General features: G+C 38.0%; 2 protein-coding genes across 8 annotated transcripts in view; one reads left to right on the top strand and one right to left on the bottom strand.

The window, feature by feature from the left end:
• The window catches only part of zormin, a 31,805-nt gene extending 16,454 nt beyond the window's left edge, over positions 1 to 15,351 (bottom strand). Inside the window, exons 1-29 of one of the 7 annotated variants that reach the window (XM_067354405.1) lie at positions 14,987 to 15,351; positions 14,416 to 14,663; positions 14,120 to 14,312; positions 13,932 to 14,045; positions 13,665 to 13,839; positions 13,367 to 13,467; positions 13,080 to 13,289; positions 12,818 to 13,003; positions 12,633 to 12,747; positions 12,323 to 12,564; positions 12,128 to 12,250; positions 11,841 to 12,032; positions 11,494 to 11,699; positions 9,683 to 10,121; positions 9,407 to 9,594; positions 9,143 to 9,308; positions 8,723 to 8,948; positions 8,402 to 8,652; positions 3,915 to 4,037; positions 3,618 to 3,796; positions 3,301 to 3,548; positions 2,940 to 3,196; positions 2,575 to 2,766; positions 2,274 to 2,456; positions 1,414 to 2,022; positions 1,132 to 1,308; positions 777 to 960; positions 576 to 703; positions 39 to 488 (exon numbers count right to left, since the gene is read on the bottom strand). In XM_067354405.1, coding sequence (XP_067210506.1) covers positions 39 to 488; positions 576 to 703; positions 777 to 960; positions 1,132 to 1,308; positions 1,414 to 2,022; positions 2,274 to 2,456; positions 2,575 to 2,766; positions 2,940 to 3,196; positions 3,301 to 3,548; positions 3,618 to 3,796; positions 3,915 to 4,037; positions 8,402 to 8,652; positions 8,723 to 8,948; positions 9,143 to 9,308; positions 9,407 to 9,594; positions 9,683 to 10,121; positions 11,494 to 11,699; positions 11,841 to 12,032; positions 12,128 to 12,250; positions 12,323 to 12,564; positions 12,633 to 12,747; positions 12,818 to 13,003; positions 13,080 to 13,289; positions 13,367 to 13,467; positions 13,665 to 13,839; positions 13,932 to 14,045; positions 14,120 to 14,312; positions 14,416 to 14,600 — 6,042 coding nt within the window. In that variant the 5' untranslated portion in view covers positions 14,601 to 14,663; positions 14,987 to 15,351. Of the gene's footprint in view, positions 1 to 38; positions 489 to 575; positions 704 to 776; positions 961 to 1,131; positions 1,309 to 1,413; positions 2,023 to 2,273; positions 2,457 to 2,574; positions 2,767 to 2,939; positions 3,197 to 3,300; positions 3,549 to 3,617; positions 3,797 to 3,914; positions 4,038 to 8,401; positions 8,653 to 8,722; positions 8,949 to 9,142; positions 9,309 to 9,406; positions 9,595 to 9,682; positions 10,122 to 10,996; positions 11,067 to 11,157; positions 11,251 to 11,493; positions 11,700 to 11,840; positions 12,033 to 12,127; positions 12,251 to 12,322; positions 12,565 to 12,632; positions 12,748 to 12,817; positions 13,004 to 13,079; positions 13,290 to 13,366; positions 13,468 to 13,664; positions 13,840 to 13,931; positions 14,046 to 14,119; positions 14,313 to 14,415; positions 14,664 to 14,986 lie in introns of those variants that run through there. The other 6 variants (XM_067354400.1, XM_067354389.1, XM_067354393.1 and 3 more) reach the window with 6 other exon arrangements.
• A 1,081-nt stretch (positions 15,352 to 16,432) lies between these two features.
• MnM (myomesin and myosin binding protein) lies at positions 16,433 to 22,597 on the top strand. Its single transcript, XM_012363939.2, has 9 exons — positions 16,433 to 16,846; positions 17,720 to 18,102; positions 18,180 to 18,402; positions 18,493 to 18,780; positions 18,875 to 19,002; positions 19,072 to 19,244; positions 19,307 to 19,682; positions 19,763 to 20,177; positions 20,309 to 22,597. The coding sequence occupies exons 1-9, from the start codon at positions 16,765 to 16,767 to the stop codon at positions 22,441 to 22,443; spliced, it is 4,203 nt and encodes a 1,400-aa protein (XP_012219362.1). The 5' UTR covers positions 16,433 to 16,764; the 3' UTR covers positions 22,444 to 22,597.
• The last annotated feature ends 354 nt before the right edge of the window (positions 22,598 to 22,951 follow it).

The raw sequence follows: 22,951 nt of genomic DNA, 5'->3' as shown, positions 1-22,951 counted from the left end.
AAGTTTTTTGGCTTAAAAAATTATCTTTACGTTATTACCGTTATAGTTTGTTCAAATTGTTCAAAAGCAGCCAATGTCGCTTTTGATGTCGATAAATTGTCACCGATTCTTCCATCTATATTTTTTAACTGTTCGTTTAAATCGTGTAGATCCGAGTTGATTTTCTCGATGTCCTCTTTAAAGATGCAAAGTCGTCGATGTTTCTCGAGATAATCGGATGTTTGTCTTTGGAATGATTCAAACTCAATAACCACGGAGTCGATGGCACGTTTCAGTTTCTCGATGTCTTGCGTCGCTGGTTCTGGAGGCTCCTGCATTCTAATGTTGTCGATTATTTCTTCAGATTTCGTTCGTACTCGTAGCAAAGATTCCGCAATAAATGTTTTCAATATCTCGAGTTCGTTTAATGCGCCATCTACGGCAGTTGACTTTGAAAAACCTGACACACGTGTGGCTTCTTGCTTTGCTTGATCAATTTTATGTTCAATCTGAAAAAATACAAAAAATGGTTTGCATATTTCAGATGGTTATGTATGAGTTTTATAATGTTTAAAACATTCAAAAATCTATCTTACCTCTTCGAGATTTTTAAAGAAGGAGATTAAAGATTCCAATAGTGTTTCGTAATCTTTGGCAACTGTATTTATTTTTTCGTACATTTGTACAAGTCTTCTTGAGATCTGCTCAGTTGTTTTAGCTTCACCTGATTTAATCATTTTCTAATTAAATATGTTTTACTTAATAAAACATGCAACACATAAATGTCTTTTAATTACCTTTTTCGACAAACACTTGAATGTTTTTGATTCTAGTGTCCAATTCTTGACGAGCGCTGTTTAATTCAGGTAGAACCCGTGGTTTTACATCTTTCAAATTATCCAGAATATCGATTATTTTAGAGGATCGAACTGTTATCACTGGATACAGCGTTGTCTCAAATTTCGAAGTCCACGCTAATGTCTGCAATGGAAAAAATCTTTTTCTAATATATGTAAATTTCCTTTGTTGCGCTTATTTCATTTTAAATGCAAAATGAGTTGAAAACTGATGCGATGCAAACAAATCTAAGAAAATTTAAACTTAAGATAGAAATCATTGTGAAAAGAAAACATGAAATTTTCAGAGACCTACCTTCGTGCTTTCTTCAATTTTCCGCTCGCACTCAATTCGCCTCTGTCTTGTAATTTCGACAGTAGTCTGCCACTTTTCCCATGATTCTGTCACAATCAATTGTCGATTGGCAAACTTCTCTAAAAGAGTTTGAACACACAAGCAAGCTCGCGATATATCGAGATAAGGATCATCAACCTGCGAAAAAAGAATGTAGATATAATTTTATATATTTTTAAATTCCTTTTCATAATGTTAAATTTTTTTTTTAATTTACGAATGCTCTCTTTATGAAATACTTACATTGCTTGTTTCATCGAGGAACGCTTTAGCACAATTATCGAGTTTTTTGTAAAAAGGTTCAAGAGACTTCCATCTTCTTTCCAGCTCGTCGATTCTGGCCTCATCTAACGCATCCTCACATTTTTTCAATTCGTTATCGATAGAATCGATTTCATTAGTAAATTCTTCGACAATTTCGTGAAACTGTATATAAATCGTGCCTAATTCGATTCTTTTTACCAACGCGATCTTCGTTTTCGTCCACTCGTCCTCAAGATCTTTTATTTTTGATCGCAATTCGTATTTTTGTGTTTCATCCAGGCGTTCTATGATGGGAAGAATTTCCAATTCTAAATGATCCACCTCTTCACTTTTATTTTCCAGGTCGGTCAGCAGTTGACAATGTACTCGACGGAAATCGCATGCCATTGCCAAATCGCTGCCCATGTCCTGATGTCCTTGAAGAAAGGCCTCGGCGACGCTAGTCAACCAAGCTCGTAAAGCGTCGTGCTTATCCAAAAATGTGGTAAGCATCCTCGAAATTTCCAGACTTTCCTCTTTGTGAGCCGTACACCGTTCTGTCAAACGAATCTTGCGATTTTCCAGTTCTTCGACAGTATTTTTTACACCCTAAACATAATATATACATTTGTTATTATGTCACTTAAGTTTTATTGCGTTTTATCTTGTTTTTAAATAAAATAATAGCAAATAAGAAACTTGCGTACTCACAATAATATGTATAATAAAATTCAGATACGAGTTATTTACGACGCGGTTGTCTTATAAGAACAAAGACAAGCCACTCACTGACGGCTTGACTTAAGGCGTGATAATTAATATGCAACGTTTAATTAGCGGAATTAATCGATTGATCTGACCTCGGCACCAGGCGCTCCTCTTCCCGTGGCGTCCAATAATGCGTATCCTTCCGACAAAGGTTTTGAAATTACGTCTTCTATTGTAGTCACAGTTTGCGCGTGAAAACGTGCGAGCCGCGCGGAATAAAGAGGATGATCCGTTGTCATTAATTGAATTTCTAACTGGTCCAATTTTGTGATAGCCTACGCACATTGCATAATATTAATTAAGTTTGAATCGATAAATGCGATCGAATAAAATTATAATTTGCTCTGAACTTAATTAATCAATTAGTGAGTGAAAAAATTTCAAAACACTCACCGATCGTGCAGAATCGAAAAAGATCATTGCTCTGTTTAATAGCGCATTATACTGATCCAAGTCGTTGATGTAATCGGCGGCGACGCTAAGAATCGCGTACGCCTGTTCGGTCGCTTGTTCGCCAGCAAAGTGTCCCGATGACACTAATCGTTCGGTCGATTTAGTTATCTTAATGGCTCTGTCTTGAAACTCCTAAAGAGCATTGAAATAATTATATATAAATTATATAAATTATATATAAATTATATATATAAATTATATATAATAATATAAATATATAAAAATATTATCAAAATTATATATGAAATGGAACATTGATGAAACATTATCCGATTATTTTTGACGATATTTAACTGACTAGGCACCTTTGCTTCGGCTTGCAATTTCTTTAATTCAAAGAGAAGCAATTCCACGCTAGATGTAGAATCTCCCAATTGATCGCAACTGGCGGTTAACGCAGCCATCCTGTCGTTGAGAATTTCTTCGAGATCACGAAGATCAGTCGCGAGCAGTGCGAGAGCGAGACATTGCTCCAACTGAGTTTTCCGACTACGGAAAGACGCCTCGATGAGCCGTCTTCTGTCGTGAAGTTCCTCCAGCCATCTTTCGACTCGTAACACAGCTAATAAAATATTCCCACATCAGAAATCTTGGACTTATGACGGCGAGCCAACTGATTGATAAGCAAATAATTATTCACAAATATTGAATGAACATATAACGCACCGTGCTTAGCCTCATCTTTGACGTTGTCTGGCCTAGAGTCTAAAGTGCCCTCGTTTGCTAATTCCTTGAGTTTGTCCAGCAACGCCTTGCCTTCCTGCAATGCACCCATCAGCGCTTCTAACATATCTTTGCGTAGATCCTGGATCTTCGTTAGAAAGCTTCTCACTGCTTCGATCTCGATCGGCAGTAATGTGTCGTTACACGCCATTTCCAACGCCTCCATATTCTCTTTGCACTCTGTCGCTCGACTACAAAAGAAATGGATTTTGTCAAGCGATCGATGTAAAGTGCGAATCGCATATTAAGTTACACTTTACCATTGGAACAATACGTTGGAATCGAGTATCTCTTTACGACGTTCCAAAAGTTGGTTCACATCGCGCCAAGCCTGGCCCAACGTCTCTGCCATGGCCGTGTATACTTCCGCTCTAGGTCTCTGGGTCGCAATTAATTGATCGGCTTGCCGTAATAATTCCTCCACCGGACTTTGCTTATTCTACGTGATTACGTCAAAATTCTAATTAATAAAAACTCCAAACGATCTAATTTATCATATTTAATATTACTTTTATATGTAATTTGTTTAGTTTGGAGTTTAGTACGTTTAATTTCACCTGTAATCGAAGTAGTACTTGATCGTGCGCATTCGAGAGTTCCGTCGCTTCTTTTACGGAAGCACCAAGTTTCGTTAGTTCTGGTTGTAGCTCGAGTATTTTCAGCTTTAGCCATTCGCCGCTCTGGACAAACGATAATGGAACAATGTGGTAACGAAACTGGAAACCTTCCAATAACATAAATAATTAGCATAATAAAACTGAGTATGATTAGATACTGCTCGGTCTGTAAAGTCGCTATTTTTATGACAGTAAAAAATGGTATTTAATATTTTATTATAATACATTATGACAAAAAATAAAGACGATCGCAAAATATATTATAATAAAGCCACACACGTAAACATGTAAGAAATTATTTCTCTTTTCCAATAAATTTTTCGATCATCTCTAACAGCGATTTCCATATAATTTTGTAGATCAGCTTTAGAAGTAACCGAAATTTTTCTCTGTTTAGCATTATTAAAAAGAAGATGGGGAAAAAAAGAAATGAGAAGAGAGACAGTGGAGACAGGGATCGACCTCCAGTTCATCGACCTCGTGAGTTTAAACGAAGTTGGGCCGCAGAAAGGGGCAAGATATGTTTCCATTTTCATCTTTGGCAGACTGCCGAATATCCAGGTTTGGATTGACCAGTTCTCTCGTCTCGTATCGCCATATGTCAGTAATAAAATCATTTTTTTTTTAATATGCATGCAAAGATACAGCGTTTTGTTATAATTATTCTTAAAGGCTTAAAGGCTAAGATAGCTTTCGATATTTTAAACTCATTGCGAGAAACACAATTATTGAATTCTTGATGTATTTGCTAAAAATATGCGAAATCATAATAAAATTGTACAATGCAATTTGTGGTGCAGTCAGAGTGAAAGCGCGACCGACGGATAAAATTGTACGCGATTCCATAAAACGTGTACACGCGAGAAAAAAATTAGCGCGCAATGAAATAACTGCGATGTGACCAAATATGGCCATATTCGCGTGAAATCGAGCTAGGCAGCTCGGTCAAGTAAAAAACGGCACCTTAATAGAATTCAGAAAAAGAAACGACTATTAGTAATCAAATTAATCGTGCTGCTTATTTAATTTCCTGATCAGTCTGATTAATAAAAAGGATTGTTAAAGGAGCGTTGCTAATGAAAGAGCGCTTAGAAAATTCACACGTCCGCGATTTAGTAGGTATCTAACCGTGTCGAAGAAATCTCACGTGTCTGGAGTCCCCCACTTATCTTTTTCTCTTTTCTCGGGTGTAGAAGTCAGTGTCGTTAGATCGTAGGTACGATATAGGCAAAGGTGCGGTAAAAGGAAGAATCGTCTGCGCCTCTCCGCCACGGAGCCGGGCCGGGTTGGGCCCCGGGCCGCCCCGAGCCGTCTCGCATAATACCGGTTTGTTAGATTATACGAGAGTGTACGGATCTTTGCCGCGAGAGAGATCTCTCTTGATTCGATACGAGCTAACCGATTACTCAGTCTATTTATCGAATTCATCGGCTCTTGCAGAAATTACAGTTCAAATTATAGATTGGGAGAAAGGCTTACGTACATAAATAATTTTCGTTGAATCGTACAAAATATTTCATATCGCCGCTTTTCTCTCCCCGCAAAATAATTGAAGCAATAAAGATTTTCAACTAGCAATTAGCTGCAGGACGTATGAAATGCAATTTACATTGCCTGTACGATTGTGATTTTAAAGTACTTCGGAATTCAACGTAACGATGTGAGATGGGTGTATCTCGTCATGGTGGCATGTAATGGGAGTTACTGTACCTAGCGGTTAAATTTATCCTTCGTGGAGTTTCGGGAGACTCGTTTTGCTCAGCGGATACCTAAAACGCTTACGGTTTCGAGAGGACTCGGAAATAGCTATAGACCGAAGCAACTGAATCCCGAAATATCTACACCATAGTGTTATATACGCGAGATCGCAGCGCAAGATTATCCTTTATCGAGAACTATTTAAATGAAACAGTTTAACAATTTTGATGAAACATTTAATGTTCAACATTTTAAGGAATTGTTAATTGTTCAAATCTTTTTTTATAAAATAAATAAAAATTATCTGCGTTAAATCGCGGAAAAGCATGATGTTTCTTACTTGAAGTAGAGCGATTACTACACGCGTATCTCCGCTTTGCACAGCTATGGTGCTTATAGTGGTAGTCGGAGTGATGATTTGTTGCGGCGTATCTTCGGCTCTCTGCATCACCATTCCCGAATTCATCTCACCAGATCCTTCGGGAAGCGTGTGTGCCTCCATCGAGTCAGGACCGTCCACCATCATCATTAATTTTCTCTTTCGCGCGAGTGCCAAATGTTTCTGAACGTTAGTCGATTGGGCGATTGCCAATTATATTTGCGATATGATTAGCGTGGTCAAATTATATACTCACTGTGCACTGTGATATTCTATAAATTATGCAATATAAATTATGCAATATAGTTGAGAGGCGAGTTGCTAAAAAGTTAAGACAATGTTATGTGACATTATGATGTCATTCCTTTCGACCGGCGGGTGATTTCAATGCCGGGAGCTAAATATATCATAATGACGTATATCGATTTAAAACGCGACACAATAAATATCTTGCTCATCGATATTCTCAAAGATTTTACAGGTAAAAAATTATATTCTCCAGTTGGCGCAGTTGTCTTCTTTGATTGACGTTATCCTTGGCATTTTGCCAAAGACGCTGGTACGAAAATTCCGACGAACATACGAGGAAGAACGATTATGTCTGTCAGACGATAAAATCTTCCTCAAAACCTTTCCTACGACTAAGCGGCATCTTTTTAACGCACGGCTTTTGCTCAATTTATAACAATTTCTTAATATAAAAAATGGAAGTGGAATATTTCTGTTGCACGCAACAAGAACAATATCATTAAACAATTTTTTTAATTTACGACCAAACAATTTTTTAAAATTACGACCTATAAAATATATGCTTGCGTACCAAAATATCTACATTCACGTTATGTTTATACTTATACAGATATCTTTATACGATGACGTCATCTATAGGGACGAACAAATGGTAGAATAAAACCGGACTGACTGGTAGCGTTCTTTCGACGACAAGTACATCACGATGAAAATCACGACCGGAGATAATCCGGTGAAAAGACCAGTCAAAGCTATAAAAAAATTTTGTATGTTTTGAAAGAACATTTTTATCGTTTTTTTTTTGTTGAGTAAGATTGTGATTCCTCTATTATATCAGAAAATTACTCAATTTAACTTTTATTAACAAAGCTGTTCGATCAATATTAATATCCAATATTTGTGGCCCTAATACATAATTATAATTTAAATCAATTTACAGCTTAACTGTGACAAATTAAATTGAAAGAAAAACTTTCTTGTTTCATTTTTTTCCATTTTTTTCTTTCAACATGTTGAAAATGCATAATTTTTGGCAGTGACATTTGCAAAGGATATTTTTAATGCAATGCACCAAGTTACGATTTTTTAAGTATGATTTTTTAAAACAAAACTATTTGCTCCGTTCTCGTAGTGTGGTTTTTACTTGGCACGGTATGGCAATCACCTAAAATCGATTTGCGTTCGGGCGGCGTTAATTAATTGCAATAATAACGACAACAACGGGCAGCAACACTCGCGTGACACATGTCACGGGTGTATCACGTCACCAGCCGATCGGTTGCAGTAACCAGCCGAACCAAGACTGAACCGGCATGGCGCGGTACGGCCTCCGGTCTCCGGTTTAGCCTCCGGCCGGCCGCCTCCCGCTCACCTTCGTCGCGCTCATCGAGCATGATCTACAGAGCGGAGCTGCGCCGTGCAGCAGACTCGAACGAAAGTGGAGCGATCATAAAGCGAAAGAAGGTCGTCGCGCGTATGCTCACCCGGTATCTTTCAAACGGGTATCTCGCAAAAATTAACAATTTTTGTTTAATATTATTTATTTATAAAAATAACAAGTCATGCGATACACACCAGAACAAGAACGTATTAAATAAAACTTTGATTTGCGATTAGAATACAGACGGCAAAAACATAACAAATGCGCAATTAACAATTAGCTGTTCTTTTAATCCTACCGTTGCAACATAACAAATATTCGCAACGTAAACTGGTCCTCAAATGTTTTTTTTTTTTTCTATGGCTGAGCAGAATCGTTAGGCCTATGTCGATAAGACACATTTGTCAGATTTCGTATGTAAAATTCGTCTTCATTAAAGCTGCAAATAATTATGGGATGTTAGAATTAATTAGGTAGTTGTATTTAATATGATAAAAATACAAAGCTTAAAATCATTTAGAAAAATGCAAGTTATTCGCGCACATTCTACATAGTTAGTTTGTATTAAAATGCAATAAGTTTTAAAGTTAATGACCAAGCAGTTCTTGTGCTTACGTAAAACTCAAAGAAATTGATTAAATCCGCGGTTTCGTGACCGTAATTACGTTTGCCAGCGAACTTTCTCTGTCAATCATCAAAAAAACTCTCGATCAGACTCACCTTCCTCGCTCTCTCGAGAAAATCCTCGCCTTCCAAATTGTCATCTTTCTTTATTGGCGACATTTCAATACCACTATCCTCGTGACGTCGTAAAAAATCTTGCGAGGACATCGACACGTCCTCATATTCTTTCAAGTCAGAACGCGAGGTTTCATTCAACGTGTGTTCTCGGATCTTCGTGAGTTTCGTTGTGACATTTTCATCCGGCTGAACTGTTTTTGCAGATTTATCGATATATTTTTCAGATTCTTCTATTAAAAAATTAATAATAAAATAGTAGATTGCAATTAAGTTAATAAGTCATTAAGATAAAGTACTGACTGGAGATTGATAGATCAAGATCATGATGAACGCCATTCGTTTCGTCACGAGATTCCTCTAATAACACACGCTCCATATTTTGAATATCTTTCACATCGACATGTTGCCGATGATCTTGCACGGTATTTGACACGCACTTGTAAGAGGCTACATCTAATCGAATATCGTGTGACACGCGTAAAACAGTCGTTTCCGTAACTTCTTTTACAATTCTGCCTGATCGCTCCTGCATAAAAAGTTACATAATTTGTTATACGTAAAGAATAAATAAATTCTGCAATCCGCAAAGATAAATATTTAAAAAATATCGGTTTTGGAAGTTATTTTAATTGTCTGAATTTTGCAACTTGAAAACTGCTAAAACTGTGATAATTTTGAAAAATAATATTCCGTTCTCTAATCAAATTAAATATTACATACGTCAGTGATTTTGTCCATCCTTTCAATTCGCGTCGTTGGTTTTATTTCGTTGACGGTAGAAATAGTACTGGCTGTTGTTTCAGCAAATTTCAGCGGATTTTCGTTGCTCGGGGTAGAAATATGAGGTGTAGTTGTAGTTATTAATTTAGACGTTTCGGTAGCCAACCTAAAAATATTAGAATATTCAGAACTGATGAAAAATGTCGATGAAATATGAACGTTTCGATCTTATTTGATCACAGGTCAAAAATGATGTATGAGTACCAAGTGGAATCAGAACACGAAGACGTCACAGGTGTCGCGGTAGAAAAATCTTCGCATTCCGGCATTGTAACGAAAGATTCGCTCCTGGAACGCAGAGGTGGAGTAGTTGAACACTCAGTCGCAGTTATATAACCCTCTACATTGTATTCTTCTGCTGCACTTTCGCTACGAGCATTTTCGGTAAGTTCCTATAAAAATAAAAATACGTACGTTAATAATATTTCAAAATATTTTCAAGTAACGTCTGTCAATTAATATTGAAACGTATTAATGTACCTTGGCATCTTTATTTAATCTTTCAACATCCTCCATGGAATGTGAACGGATGTGGAGCGAACTTTCGTCAGGTGTTTCAGCTGTAGCAATAATGGACTTATCAACACTAGTTGTGGCAGACGCACTGGTTGTTTCCGAAGACACTGGATGCATTTGAGCAATTACAGACGCGACTGTCACATCCGACGCCGGTGCAGTCGCAGTAGAAATTGTACGGGTGGGCGTGTTTGACGACGACATGGCAGATATCGAGAGCAAGGACGAAGAGGAGGACGTCACCGCGGTAGGAATAGACACTGGTCGAGTTCGAGCTCCAGCTTCGCATAGTCTTGCATCCAGCTTTTCCGCAAGACGCGTAACTTCCGCCAATTTCGCCGAGATAGCTTCCACTGCTGTCAGATTACTGCCGAGGATCGAAGCATCTTCGGCTTCGGACATTCTAGAGAGCGAATTTGTTGGTCATTTCATATTCTATAAATAGATGTTTTCTGGACTAAAAACCTTCGATCGCTGAATAACGTCTACAGAGAGTTTCAGTGAGTTCCACAAGCTTCACACGTTAACACTACTCTCTTTCGGCGTTACTCTTATAATAACTCCATGACAGTGCAAAAAATACATAAATAATTTTCTCTAACACATGTGTTAGTTTCAGAATATTTATTCTACTTCTTTCTAACAATTAAACGTGATTTAGAAACATGCTCAATAAAAAAATGCCACACTAATGCTCAGTATTGTTAAGGTAACATTAGAGTAGATTATGCAATTGACAATTGACAGTGCATTGACAGTACAGTCGCCATATGGACTCTGCAATTTGGGGCAAAGTTCTAATTTAGCAGATCATACACATTCTACGAAAGCGCACCGCTATCGATTGCCTTCTAAATCTAAAAAATAAAAAAAATTTTTAATTGTTTTTTTATTCGAAAATATTTAAAAAATAACAATCTCAATGTCTTATAAGTTTGTTTTTTTTTTTTATTCCTGTGATAAATATGCCAGAAATAATTTTTATGACGCAACACGATGCGCGATTCTTCACGATGCAAACCAGTTCGTCGAAATATTATCGAGGCGAGATTCCTGCTACCAGCCGAGTTTTAAGTTACGGCACGGCCGTGGAACGAAGCCAACGAATTGTGGAGCGATGTTTCGATATCCATGAAAATTGCAATAATCCGCGATAATGTGTCTATTCGGCGCGAGAAATTAGAATCAACAAGTTTGAAAGACAACTTTGTCACGAAGTGTAAGCTTGGAAATCGCCAAGTGATATTTTTAGTAAAACAAGGTTTTGTAAATATTTGCCTGTTCAATTAGCGACATGTGATCCACATAACAGCCACTATGAATTGAGCTAAATACCAAGCCGATAAAACTGCAATAAAAGTAAAAATATGAAAATAAGGAAGTAATGCGCGAGTAAGCGTAATCGAACGAGGGCGTTTATGAAATATCACTTATCTTACATGCACCGGTTCTAGATTACAGGAGCTATCTCGACGAGAGCCGGCCATGGACTGACACACTGTTAAACACGTAGGCGTTTGACCAGTCGTATTACCACTCTCGCTAGTTAAGTAATATATGTTGAATATATAAGGAAAGATACTTTTTTTTACAACAAAAATTGATTGAAAAATAGTACTGCTGCAGCAAATACGATAATCCGATGTTGAAAAATAATCGCGACTTTATTTATTTACCTCTAGCAAAAATTAATTTTTCTATATTCCATTTTATATATATTTTTTTATAAAAATATTTTTTCTTTAAAATAACGAACAAATATTTGTTGTGCTTACTGTTGATGACAAAGAGGTTCCTTCAATCTCGTCTTGAGAAGGCGGCCCAATCTCACCATCCGACCAACTTCCAATAAAAGTTTCTCTCGATTGTCAAGGATATCTCTTATATCTGCCTTGATACGTGATTTCGTTAAGTCTTCGTCTTTTGCGACATGATGTAGAGCCGTCACAGTTTCAACCAGGTTTTGTAATCTGGTACAGTGCTTTAAAGAAATCAATGGAAAGTGTAAAAAATAGATAATTACATGATACGCAAAATAATAAATTTCTTTTTAAATAGTAAATGTCCAAGCTAATATTCAAATTCATATATCGATTTCGTATGTATTAGTTTACATTCGTACATCTTCGACGTTTCTGTGGAAGACAGCGCATACTCGCAATCTTGTTAGTTGTTCCTGACTAACAGATCGAAACTGCCGCCAGGCTTGTCGCAATCTTGAAAAAAGACTGGCGTTGCACTCTAAAGATATTCTGCAAGATAATCTCAGTACGCGCGCGCCATTCACCAGCTGACCACCATACTCATAAGTTCCCTATAAATATTTATCTCATTGTATTTAACAGTTATGCATAAAATAAACAGTTACTGTTATCCTCGTTTTATTTTATTATATCAATCGTACTTTACCTTTGCGGTTTCCTGAAAGGATTGATGCTCTTCCTTTTGCGATTGTATTTCTTTTGCATTACAGCCAACTTCCATGTGATTCTCCAGTAGAACGTTGAATAGATCGTCTAGCCATTTAACAGCCTAGAAAATGTAACTTTTATTATATTTTTTCATTATTACATTTTTTTATATCATATTTTATTTTATACTCACTTGTTCGGCATCGCTCTCGTACATATGTATCAAAGCTATTTGCTTTAGTGACAGCTTCTGTATTTCTACGCTGTCATTAAATATGTTCTTTCTGGCATTTGTTGCATCTAAAATATCTTTCACATTGATGATGTCCTCGTTATAATTGACACAAACTTCTCGACCAAGCGCATCCTTCACTGGCATAGAGAGAACATCCGACAGTTTTTCACCTTCTTTTACGAGTTCCCGCTCTAAACTATCTGAAAAATTATTCAAATGTGAGATCAAGTGCGTATGAATATTGTATAATATTACTTTTTGCTTCTACCTAAAACTGTTTGACTTTTTTCCAATGTTAGGAGTTTAACGCTCGCTTGAGAGAAATTGTAGTTTCTGCTACCCATAACCAACTGTTCAAATACCTCGCTTGTTCTGTCGAAATACTGTAAACATCTAATTAATAACAAGAAGCACGGAAAAACGTTTATTAATTGATATGCAATCGACTTTTACCTCAGAAACAAGCCTGAAGAATCGCTGCGAAGTGATCAATACATTTCTGCGCCTTTCAAGTCGCGAAGCGAAACTGCGGCACACAAAGTCCATGAAATCTCTCTGAGACTTTAAATCTTCCGGTAGACTGCTATTAGGGAGACTATCGATTTTGTGAAGTAATTCTGCGTATCGTCCATAGGTTTCCTGCAAAAATATATTATTCTGTATAATATATTCTCTCTTAAAATAAGAATTATAAGATTTTTTTCGCGTTATTTACCCGACATTGAAGCTCCAGTTTTTCATGCTGTCTTCGGAGTTCTTCGGATGAGGAAACGTCGAAACCAACCTGACAACAAGAGTTCAACATTGTGTCCGCCGGACCCAGGATCCAATCGGTAACGCTCGATACACCTTGCTCGAGATCTTCGATCACTCTGGCAGTATCAAAATTTCGTTCCATCTCCGTCCACGAATTTTCAATGTCCATCTGAAAATGAGAATTAAACCAAATTAATTAAATACGAAACAAATATGAATATTAGTTATAAATGCAATTAAAAGTACCTGTTTTAACTCGATTGAATCGAGTAGTTTATGAATTTTTTTAATAGTATCTAAAGTATCTTTGGAGGACTCTCTGCTCATGGAACTCACTAAACTCCTGCCTAATAAACAAATACAAATTTTTTACCGTTTTCCATAATTTTAAAATATAAGAAACATCGTTATATTGAAAACAAATTATTAAATTTTTAACAAGACTTTGTAATTTAATTATTTATTGTATTTATTGCTTAATATTTTGAATTATTGTAATTATGATTTTTAAACATTTAATAGATAAAAGAAATGATATGCAGACCTGATTGGAGTATTTGACGTGCAGTTGATAACAATTCTGTGCCGATCTCCCAATAAGACTCTATGTCATCGTCCGATTGTGTCATACGAATACCATCGAGAGTATTTAATCTTTGATGCAAATTTGTCATTTTTGATATAAGCTCCAACGCGTCTCTCGAATAATCTTCTATTTTCTATAAAATAATAAATTAACTTATTAAGAAGTTATTGTATCACTTTTATTAAAGATTTTATTCATATTTACGGTCACAAATGTTTAATTTACCATACGTTTCTTAATCCACTCGACATGATTGTATGCCTTGTTACCTGCTAACTCGTATGGCAATTGAGAAAAATCAATATAAACGTGCAGTCTTGTTTGAGTAACGTATATTGGCTAAAACAATGAATAAAAATTAAAAATTTACCCGCTAAATATAATTAATATACTTTTTAAATTGATATACTAACTTCGATTTCTTTGTGCGACTTGGTACAACTGTCGACACGTTTATCCCAGAAGCCATCAGGTCGTACGACGATCACAGAAACGACTTTAGATCCTATAAGATTTGTGGATAGCCTGATACAAGACCTAGCTATGCGCCATGCACCGCGACGCGCGTCCACAATTAAAACCAAACCGTTTTCTTTCGTCTCTTCGCTAATTAATCATCAAAAAGTTTAAATCATTTAAATATATATATATAGATATAATAACACATTTTTTTTTTAATTTATAAAATTAATAAAATAACACTCTATACCTAAAAATTGATATAAAATATAAGATGAGGGACTCTAGTTTCGGTTTCGTTGTTGGGTCGAGTTCCGATGGAACGCTAATTACTATCAAAGGTCGTCCGTCGCGATCACGACCACCTGGAACATATGCGAGCTTCGATTCTAGAGCCTCCAGGATATCTTCTGCCTTCAAATTTTGTATAGGCATTTCTATAACTGCTTGTAAAAGAAAATCATTTCAAATAATCTTTTACGAATATCTGTAGTCGATCTGAAAAAGACCGCATCTATTGATAAGACATAAATTTTATAATTATCTTGTTAATTAGTTAAAATAATTAATTAGCTATCGCACAAATCATGTGTATCTGTGCAATGTGAACTAGTAATAGATTGCGTTCAACAAAAAAAAACAATTCAGTTGTACGATTAAATTCTATCTTATCTTATCTTCGTTAATTGAATAGAAAAAGAATACATAAAACGCAGATCGAGGCCGCACTGTTTACTCTCAAAGTTTTATGCATCGGAAGATGTTTTAATTACATAATTGCAGGTTGTTATATTACACTTATTTATATTAACGGTACTCACCAATCTAAAATAACGATCTCCACGAGCCATCGACGCTGCACTGCATCCGAAGCACGCGAAGTGTCACAACGAAACATTGCGTAGGTGCGGCGCACGGTATAGTATGCGTTTGGAATGCATTTTGTGGAAGTCGAATATTTAACGAACAGCTGTTTTGGCTCCAAAAGTTACACCTGCGTGTTCACGTGAGCAACAAGGAAACTGTCGCGCCTCGTTGACCCGAGTCCGTCGCACGTGCCTCGCGTTGATGACGGAAGAAAAATTGTCACGTGTATATAGGTGCATCTATGTGAAACGCGCGCGGACGCAATGCGCGGTAGGTGCAGCACGGAGCTGCAGCCTGCGACGGAGGCTGCAGGAAAACCGAAAGCCATCTCTGGCCCATTCAGATACAACGGTACTTTGGCACCGATTAACCGTGTGTTCCCCCTCCTTTACGCACGGCTCTACTCGTCCTCTCGTCTCTCTGGAACCGCATTTTTTCCACTTCTTATCTTTTTTTAGCAAAAGTATTGGTGCGGAAATATTTTAGACGAAAAATAACGGAGATTACAGGAGAGAGACGCGAAGAGATATCTTGTGAGTTGCGCGATTCAAATTAACGCATGGGCAGAGTTTAACACACATATCGCAAATTATTTTATTATTATAAAAGTTAAAAAATTAAGGGGTTTTATAATATATATTAGCTATTTAAATTATTTACATATACGTGTATTTTAATTTAACTACAGGAAAAATATTCAGCAAATTATTTTTTGTAATATAAATGCAAATGCTTTCAAAATTTACGAGCTAGTATGTTATAAGTTAATACATTAAGAAAACATGCGTTTGAGAAAAAATCACACAATTTTGCAATATTATACTGTAATAACTTCTTCGTAAAAATGTCTCAAAACGATTGTCTTAAATAAAAATATGATAAAAGAATTGATAAAATAAGTAACGGTTTAATGTTAAAAATTACGCAACTATTAATATATGTAATAAATTCACTCGATTTAGATGAAATATTTTCTATCATTCAATGATTTGCACTTTGCACTAGCAAAAAAAATGGCAAAACGCCGACACCGTTCTCTTGCATAGTACCGGTGCATAGCACCACATGGTCCCACATTACGAGACGCGGCGCGGGGAGAGATTTTTTAGGACGATTAATACACGCTATACACAATAATTATATAAACTTTTAAATGCAAATTACGATAACAAATATCGATAAAAAAATACACATCAAGCGTTGCATAATATATCTTTCTGAATAAACTTGAAAACTTATTAATAAGCTGACAAACTTATTCCGGTGATTAACAAAGAATATATTTTTCTTAATTATTGAGAAAATATATTAAAGGGAGTATAGATGAAGAGTAGAAACACCAGCGAGACAAAGATAGACGTCGAGGAAGCTGAAGAGATTTGGCGTCGCTACAGTCGTCGACCACGGGGAAGTTCGCCAGTGTTGCACCGAGCCTCGCGCTATATCGAGCATACTCGCTGTCTCTTTTTCTCTGTCCATCTCTCTCCTTTCCCCCTTTTGTCTCTCTTTCACTTCCTTCTCTTTTTCTTTCTTCCTCTCTTTCCACCCCTCTTTCATCCAAGTTGGTCATCATTAAAGATTAGCATCATTTTGCTCCTCGATCATTCTTCACATAGTACTGTCAATGTAATATTTTTGACACTTCAACGTGTGGCAACGATCGGAAAACTGGCCACGGACGGAGTGATCGTCGAGCCAGGCTCGACGAGGAGGAAGAAGAGGAGGCACGATAATGGGCAACGCCAGCACGAAAGACTACTCGAAGAGCATCTCCGTTGGTACCAGCTCGAGGAAAGCGCACTGGGATTATCCAGGTAGATCGGTCTATTGATTTGCACACGTAATTTTGTAATTCTTAACAATTTTTTTGAGTTGGAGAATTCTCAAAAATCGAACAATTTCTATATAGATGAAATATGCATCGAAAAGGAGAATTTGCCAGTTTTATCAGTTAATACTTCAATAAATATTGCTAAACTCCGAAATACATTTGTATGGACATAATAATATTTCTTGCTTATTAGAATAAAAAATTATTTTCTATTTGTACATCCTATATAATTTGAATAAATATTCTATAGAGATTTAATTAATTATTACAAAAATGTAATTAATATTCGGATTGTCTTGTTACGAAAATAAAACAAATTACAACAATCATTGTTAAAGCACGTTCGATTAGGTGGTTCCGACATCAAGATGACATCTAAAATTAGATTGCTACTAACCATTAATCTATTTAGTTTGAAAGACCGTTTAAATTACATCTTGATTTAATCTCATGGATTAATAGTATGAAGCTCCAGTGATATACGATGCCTACTTCTGAGAGAGTTGCAAAATCGATGCATGACATACGAAAGCAGATAAGAAATAATGGTATCAAATACTCAATCTGTAGACGGTGCACCGGTTCAGTACTTCTCCTGTACTGCCAAACGCGACGCATTTTATTTTGGGAGCGCCACTTACGTACCGATGTTGAAAATTTGCTCTATATACATAAGCAAGTATCGTGCTCTAGCAAGCACATATTTCTTGACATCAGTGTCGTGTTATCTGGTCTAAACCAGAGAAAATATTAATAAATTATCGTAATAATTTGCATAATTTTTTTTATCTAACAAGCGAGAATGTTTTTTTTAATAAAAATAAAGAAATTTAGAGAAATTTGGTACGCTGTTTAGGCCTTCCAGCCCCGCCTGGCAAACCTATTCTGATATCGGGTACAAACGAAGCGCAGCCGGATATTGTGGCGATACGATGGGACAGATCGCCGAGTAACGGTGGATCGGCGATCGTCGGATACCTGGTTGAGCATCGACGACTAGGCTCTTCCCATTGGGTACGAAGCGCTTCCGGTCTTTGCGCTTTTCCGGAGCTAACGCTGAGCGGACTCGAGCCGGGATGGCGTTATCAATTTCGAGTCAGAGCGCAAAATGCAGTCGGACTTTCACGGCCAAGCGAGGTCTCCGAGCCGCTCACAGTTACCTTACAAAAAGCCGTCGCCGCTTGCGCCCCTAATTTTGATCTGGAACTCAAAGACACAATTACACTCGAGAACGAACAGGTATATAGGTGTTGTATGTAAAATTATAAAAATTTCCGATTATTGAAACTGCGCTTATATAAAATTCGTTTTTTTAGGCTGAGTTTGTTGTACAATTCTCTGGCACACCATTACCAAAGATCTCGTGGTTCAAGGATGGTTTCGAGATCTTCAGCAGTCGACGCACCAGAATCATTACGGATAATGGAAAGAGCGTTCTCTTGATTCATCAGACCGCGCTTAATGACGAGGGCGAGATCAAATGTACTGCCACCAATCGAGCGGGTCACATCGCCACCAGAGCAAAATTAATACTCGAAGGTTAATAAATTTTCAATATTAACAAGAAATACATAAATGTGGCTCTTCCCAATACTAATAAATTAATAAACATATTATTTGTTTATTCAGCATCGCCACGAATACGTCTGCCGCGTCAATACGAAGATGGTCTACTTTTCGAGCAGGATGAGACCATTAGATTGAAAGTGTCCTTAGCAGGTAGACCGTCGCCTGTCGTTACTTGGTACCACGACGGAGAGTTGATATCCAAGGATGAAAGACACGTATTCGAGGTGATGGACGGTGAATCCATTCTGAAAATACCGGATGCCAAACGGAAAGATCGAGGAGAGTACACTGTCAAAGCTACGAATAAATTGGGCGAAGATGCCGCGTCTTTTCTGGTTACAGTGACAGGTGATAATGTTGTTTTAATAATACTATTAGTTTTTTTTAGATGTTATAATGTCACACAATTTTAGAATTTATACCACGTTGATTTTATCGACAGATCGACCTGCCGCTCCTGGCAAAGTAACTGTCGCGATGTCTTTAGGCAAATCGGTAACACTATCGTGGAAGGAACCGGAAGATGACGGCGGATGTAAAATTGGAACTTATATTATCGAATACTACAGAGTATGTAATCGCGGCAATTATTATTTCGATTTGCGCAAATTTCTAGATACTTGACAAGGACTATTTTAGATTGGCTGGGAGGTATGGCTCAAAGCCACGACGAGCAGATGCACCACCGCGACGTTGACAGAACTGATCGAGGGCTCCGAATACAAATTTCGCGTAAAAGCTGAGAATCCTTACGGAGTCAGCGATCCCAGCGAAGAGAGCGATGTTATCTTCATTCCAGGACCTAAACGAAGGTATTTTATTACACATTTGCTCATTTTCTGCGCAAGGATAATTTCACAGTTTTACATTGCAGGGTTGCAGCACCTTTAAGCGAAAAGTCGCAGAGTCATCGAGAGATCAGCAGATCTCGCGGTGAAAAACGAGAAGTGAGTATCGCTACGCAAAGAACTAGAAGTTTGACGAGGGAAGAAGCTAGAACACGAAACGATGAAGATGATAATCGCTTCGTGTACGAGGAGCGGTCCGCTTCAACCCAACGGCTCGCGACGGCAATGTTGGATAGACCGTCCAGAGCAGACAGTAGAGTGACATTTGCACCAGATACTTTAGAAAAAGAGGAACCTCCGGTCCCTCCAGTCAGATCGAGAGAGCACGCATCCGCGAAGCAGGAAGTTTCTTATGGAAATCATACAGACCGATCAAATATTACAGCAGATGCGAGAAACAAGGTAAGAACAATACATAAAAAATACAATAAATCGACCTAAGATTAGAAGAAAAATATATACAATTATTTTTCGCATTGTAGCAAGACGTCGTAAGGAGAGAAAGAACAATGTCGCCAAAACCAGCAATAATTACGATTTCTTCTCCGGTCGAAGAGGATCCTAGACTGCACTCGCTAGCCATGTCGAGAGAAAGACGAAGTCTCTCTCCGCTTTCTATGCCCATAATTCAGGAACAAAGAGAGGAAAATCGTATCACGGCTAGCCGTGATCTTGTTCCATCTTCGAATTCAATTCTAAAAAGACAGACAGCTGTTGTAAATGAGCTCATGGTATCTCCACCGAGTAGCCCGCAAGGAATGCTGAGAGAGGATGACGAGAACGCATTGCACGGCAGCTCGGAGTTTATGCTGGTTTTATACCCGGAAGATGAAATACAAGAGAAAGACGCAATCGACGCGGCAAACGGCGCTGAAACTCGGATCAAACGCAGTACAAGTAAGCATCAATAAGAACTTCTTATAACAAATATTTTAAAAACAGAAAAATTGTATATTAATTATATGATTCTATGATTTTTCTATGATTCTATGATATTAATTATATGATTCTTTTTTTTTTTTTTTTAGATAATAGACCAGATATTATCGAATTGACGGAAGACGAAGACGATCTTATACCACCGCCGATATCATTATCTCTGCCAGAATTATTTAGCGTGCAGCATCAAGTGGTGGAGGTAATGCGACACGCTGTCAGTTCTACCGAGCTCCTTCACGAACGAGCTATGGAACGTTTCTATCGTGCCGTCGCTGCCGAAGAGGCTGTCGAAAATACCAAACAGAAAACGCAGCTTGAGAGACTAACCGGCGAATTGGCGCAATCGGATGCCGAATCTGTTCAAAGATCATCATCTCTGCGAAGACGTCTATCCAATTCCAGCGTGGCTACACAGAATTTAGTCGCTTCGTGGCAGATCAAGAAGACTCGTCGGAGATTAAGCGAAGGGCAAACCGACGCAACCGAGAAAACAATGAAACTTCTCTCGCCTTTGCTGCCGGATGTCGAAGCCAGATCGGATCCAAATCTCCCCTTGGAAACGACGATGGTAGATCCCTGGCGGAAGGACGCCAAAAATGAATCCGTGAAACGTCTGCGTAGATGGCACGAGGCAAACGTGACGCTATTAGAGGAGGAATTAATGGAAACGAATAATGAAGAGGAAGAAATAGTTTTTAGCATTCTAAATAAAACAGAGTTTCAACAGCCGATTCAAGCGACAACGAGGGAAGCGGAAATGGAGGAGGATTATAGCATTGAGATTTCCGAAGAGTCCTCGGAAGAGATCAGTAGTGCTGACAGCGAAGATTTGAAATTATTGAAATCGAGAATCCTAGCGAGACAAATCATGGACGAGGAAGATACTTATCATCCTAGAGGAAGGTCGGTTCCACACGTTGAACCGGAATTTCCACACATTTCGCCTGATAGAGTGCCATCTTTGGAGATTTTGCCTCCTCCACCAGTCAGAGCAGTTACACCCGTCTCACCGAACAACGTGATGCCTAAATCGATTCTGAAGAAGCCGAAGGAAGAGACTTCTCAGGATAATTTCGCCAAATTGATTCCTCCAGAAAAACCCATCAGAAAGATATTATCACAACCGTATGAAACAGAAGATGCAGAGGAAACAAGTATAGATATCGGTGAGAAAATTTCGGATCTTGCAAACATGTCGGAGACTTTGAAAACACCTGCGATGTCGGAATCCGATACGAATAGTATCTTATCGGCGGCGGAAGCGGCCAAGAGTCGAAGAATGCAATCGAAATTGCGATCGATGACACCTGAAGAGGAAGCGGCCGAATCAGAGGCCAGAATGGCGGTCGTGAATCAATATACTGAAATAGTTCGGGAGTACTCGAGCCATTCACGACACAATAGCGCACCTAGTTCACGGAGATCTTCCATTTCCGAGGATCAAGATCAGAAACATCGGGTGCAGGAGAAACTTGTGCCGAAGCTAATAAACAAACAAGAGCACGACGAGGCATCGCAATTAAAAATTAAGAATAAAGACAAAACTGACAAACAGAAGAAAAACAATCAAGCACCGGCTTCCAAGAGAGAGGGCGTTAATTCAAGAGGCACGACTCCTGCGAAGGACACGATGATCGCGAAAGAGAAGCGCGGAAGTAGACCGAGCTCTAGGGACCAATCTCCAGCGACGAGAAAGAAGGAACGAACAGGAGGCGCTTCTTCGAGATCGTCTTCGAAAACTCGAAATCGCACGCCTTCTCAGGAAAGAAGCAATCGACCATTAGCGAAAAACGATACAGGCGAACAAGATTCTCGCAGATCCAAGGTGCCATCCAGACCTTCCTCGCGATCGAGATCAAATTCCAGAGAACGATTCGGAGCGACGTCGGTGGAATCAAAGGTTGAGAAACTGCAGAAGGCGCTCGAAAGTAACAAGTACCGAGCGACGAGGAAAGACTCCGAAGTGGCCAAAGAGAACGCAGAGAAAGGCTCTCCCGATCGAGTTGACGGAAACCAGTTAGCTCTGGAAGCTAAGCAAACAGTCAGGTCGACGGTGAGCTACGTAACCGACCTAACATTATTAATGGCTGCGATGTACGTGTATTTCTTCAAACGAGAAACCTTGGCGGTTCCGTTTATCGTACTTCTTCTCTATCGAAGAATACAGGAGGAAATACGCGGATGGATGCCGCGTCGCTGGTGGCGGTCCACCAAGAAACGCTGATCGACCGATGCAATTGAATGACATACATTTTGTATATCCTGTTTATCAATGATTGCCAAGGAAATACATCATACGCTGAAACAATATAATACATATATTGAACCACGAACTATTTATGACATTCTCCAAATATAATTCAATTATTTACTTGTTATTGTTATTTGCTTTATTTGTAATGTATTAATTCCTTTTACTCCCACACTGAGAGAAATACTTTTGTTAAAATAACGAAAGAGAAGTACCTGTAACAAATTTGATTAGTTACTATTGTGACAACAAACATAGCAGTACGAGGGACGAATTTGGTTTGTTACTTTATATTTGCTGTGGTAGCAATTGCCACCGTAAATATAACTAACAGTCTTTCGTTTCTTCAGCAAATCATTTGTATGACGAGTGATTATGTGAAATCATTATGCTGTTTTATTTGTTGGCAAAACGTTTGATTTGCTAGGATTACCAATCATTAGTCAAAGTTTTATGAAAGATTTTAACAAATCAGTAGTTA

This window comes from Linepithema humile, chromosome 1, assembly GCF_040581485.1.
Source record: "Linepithema humile isolate Giens D197 chromosome 1, Lhum_UNIL_v1.0, whole genome shotgun sequence".
Classification (NCBI taxonomy): Eukaryota; Metazoa; Arthropoda; class Insecta; order Hymenoptera; family Formicidae; genus Linepithema; species Linepithema humile.
Note: the sequence above shows the minus strand (reverse complement) of the source record. Positions and strands in the feature narration are given on the sequence as shown.

Excerpts from the sequence above, each read along its gene's own strand:
- MnM (XM_012363939.2), top strand. The coding sequence starts at position 16,765 with ATGGGCAACGCCAGCACGAAAGACTACTCGAAGAGCATCTCCGTTGGT. Across the intron at positions 18,403-18,492 it reads AGCAAAATTAATACTCGAAG|CATCGCCACGAATACGTCTG; the intron begins GTTAATAAATTT and ends TTGTTTATTCAG. Across the intron at positions 19,003-19,071 it reads ATATTATCGAATACTACAGA|ATTGGCTGGGAGGTATGGCT; the intron begins GTATGTAATCGC and ends GGACTATTTTAG.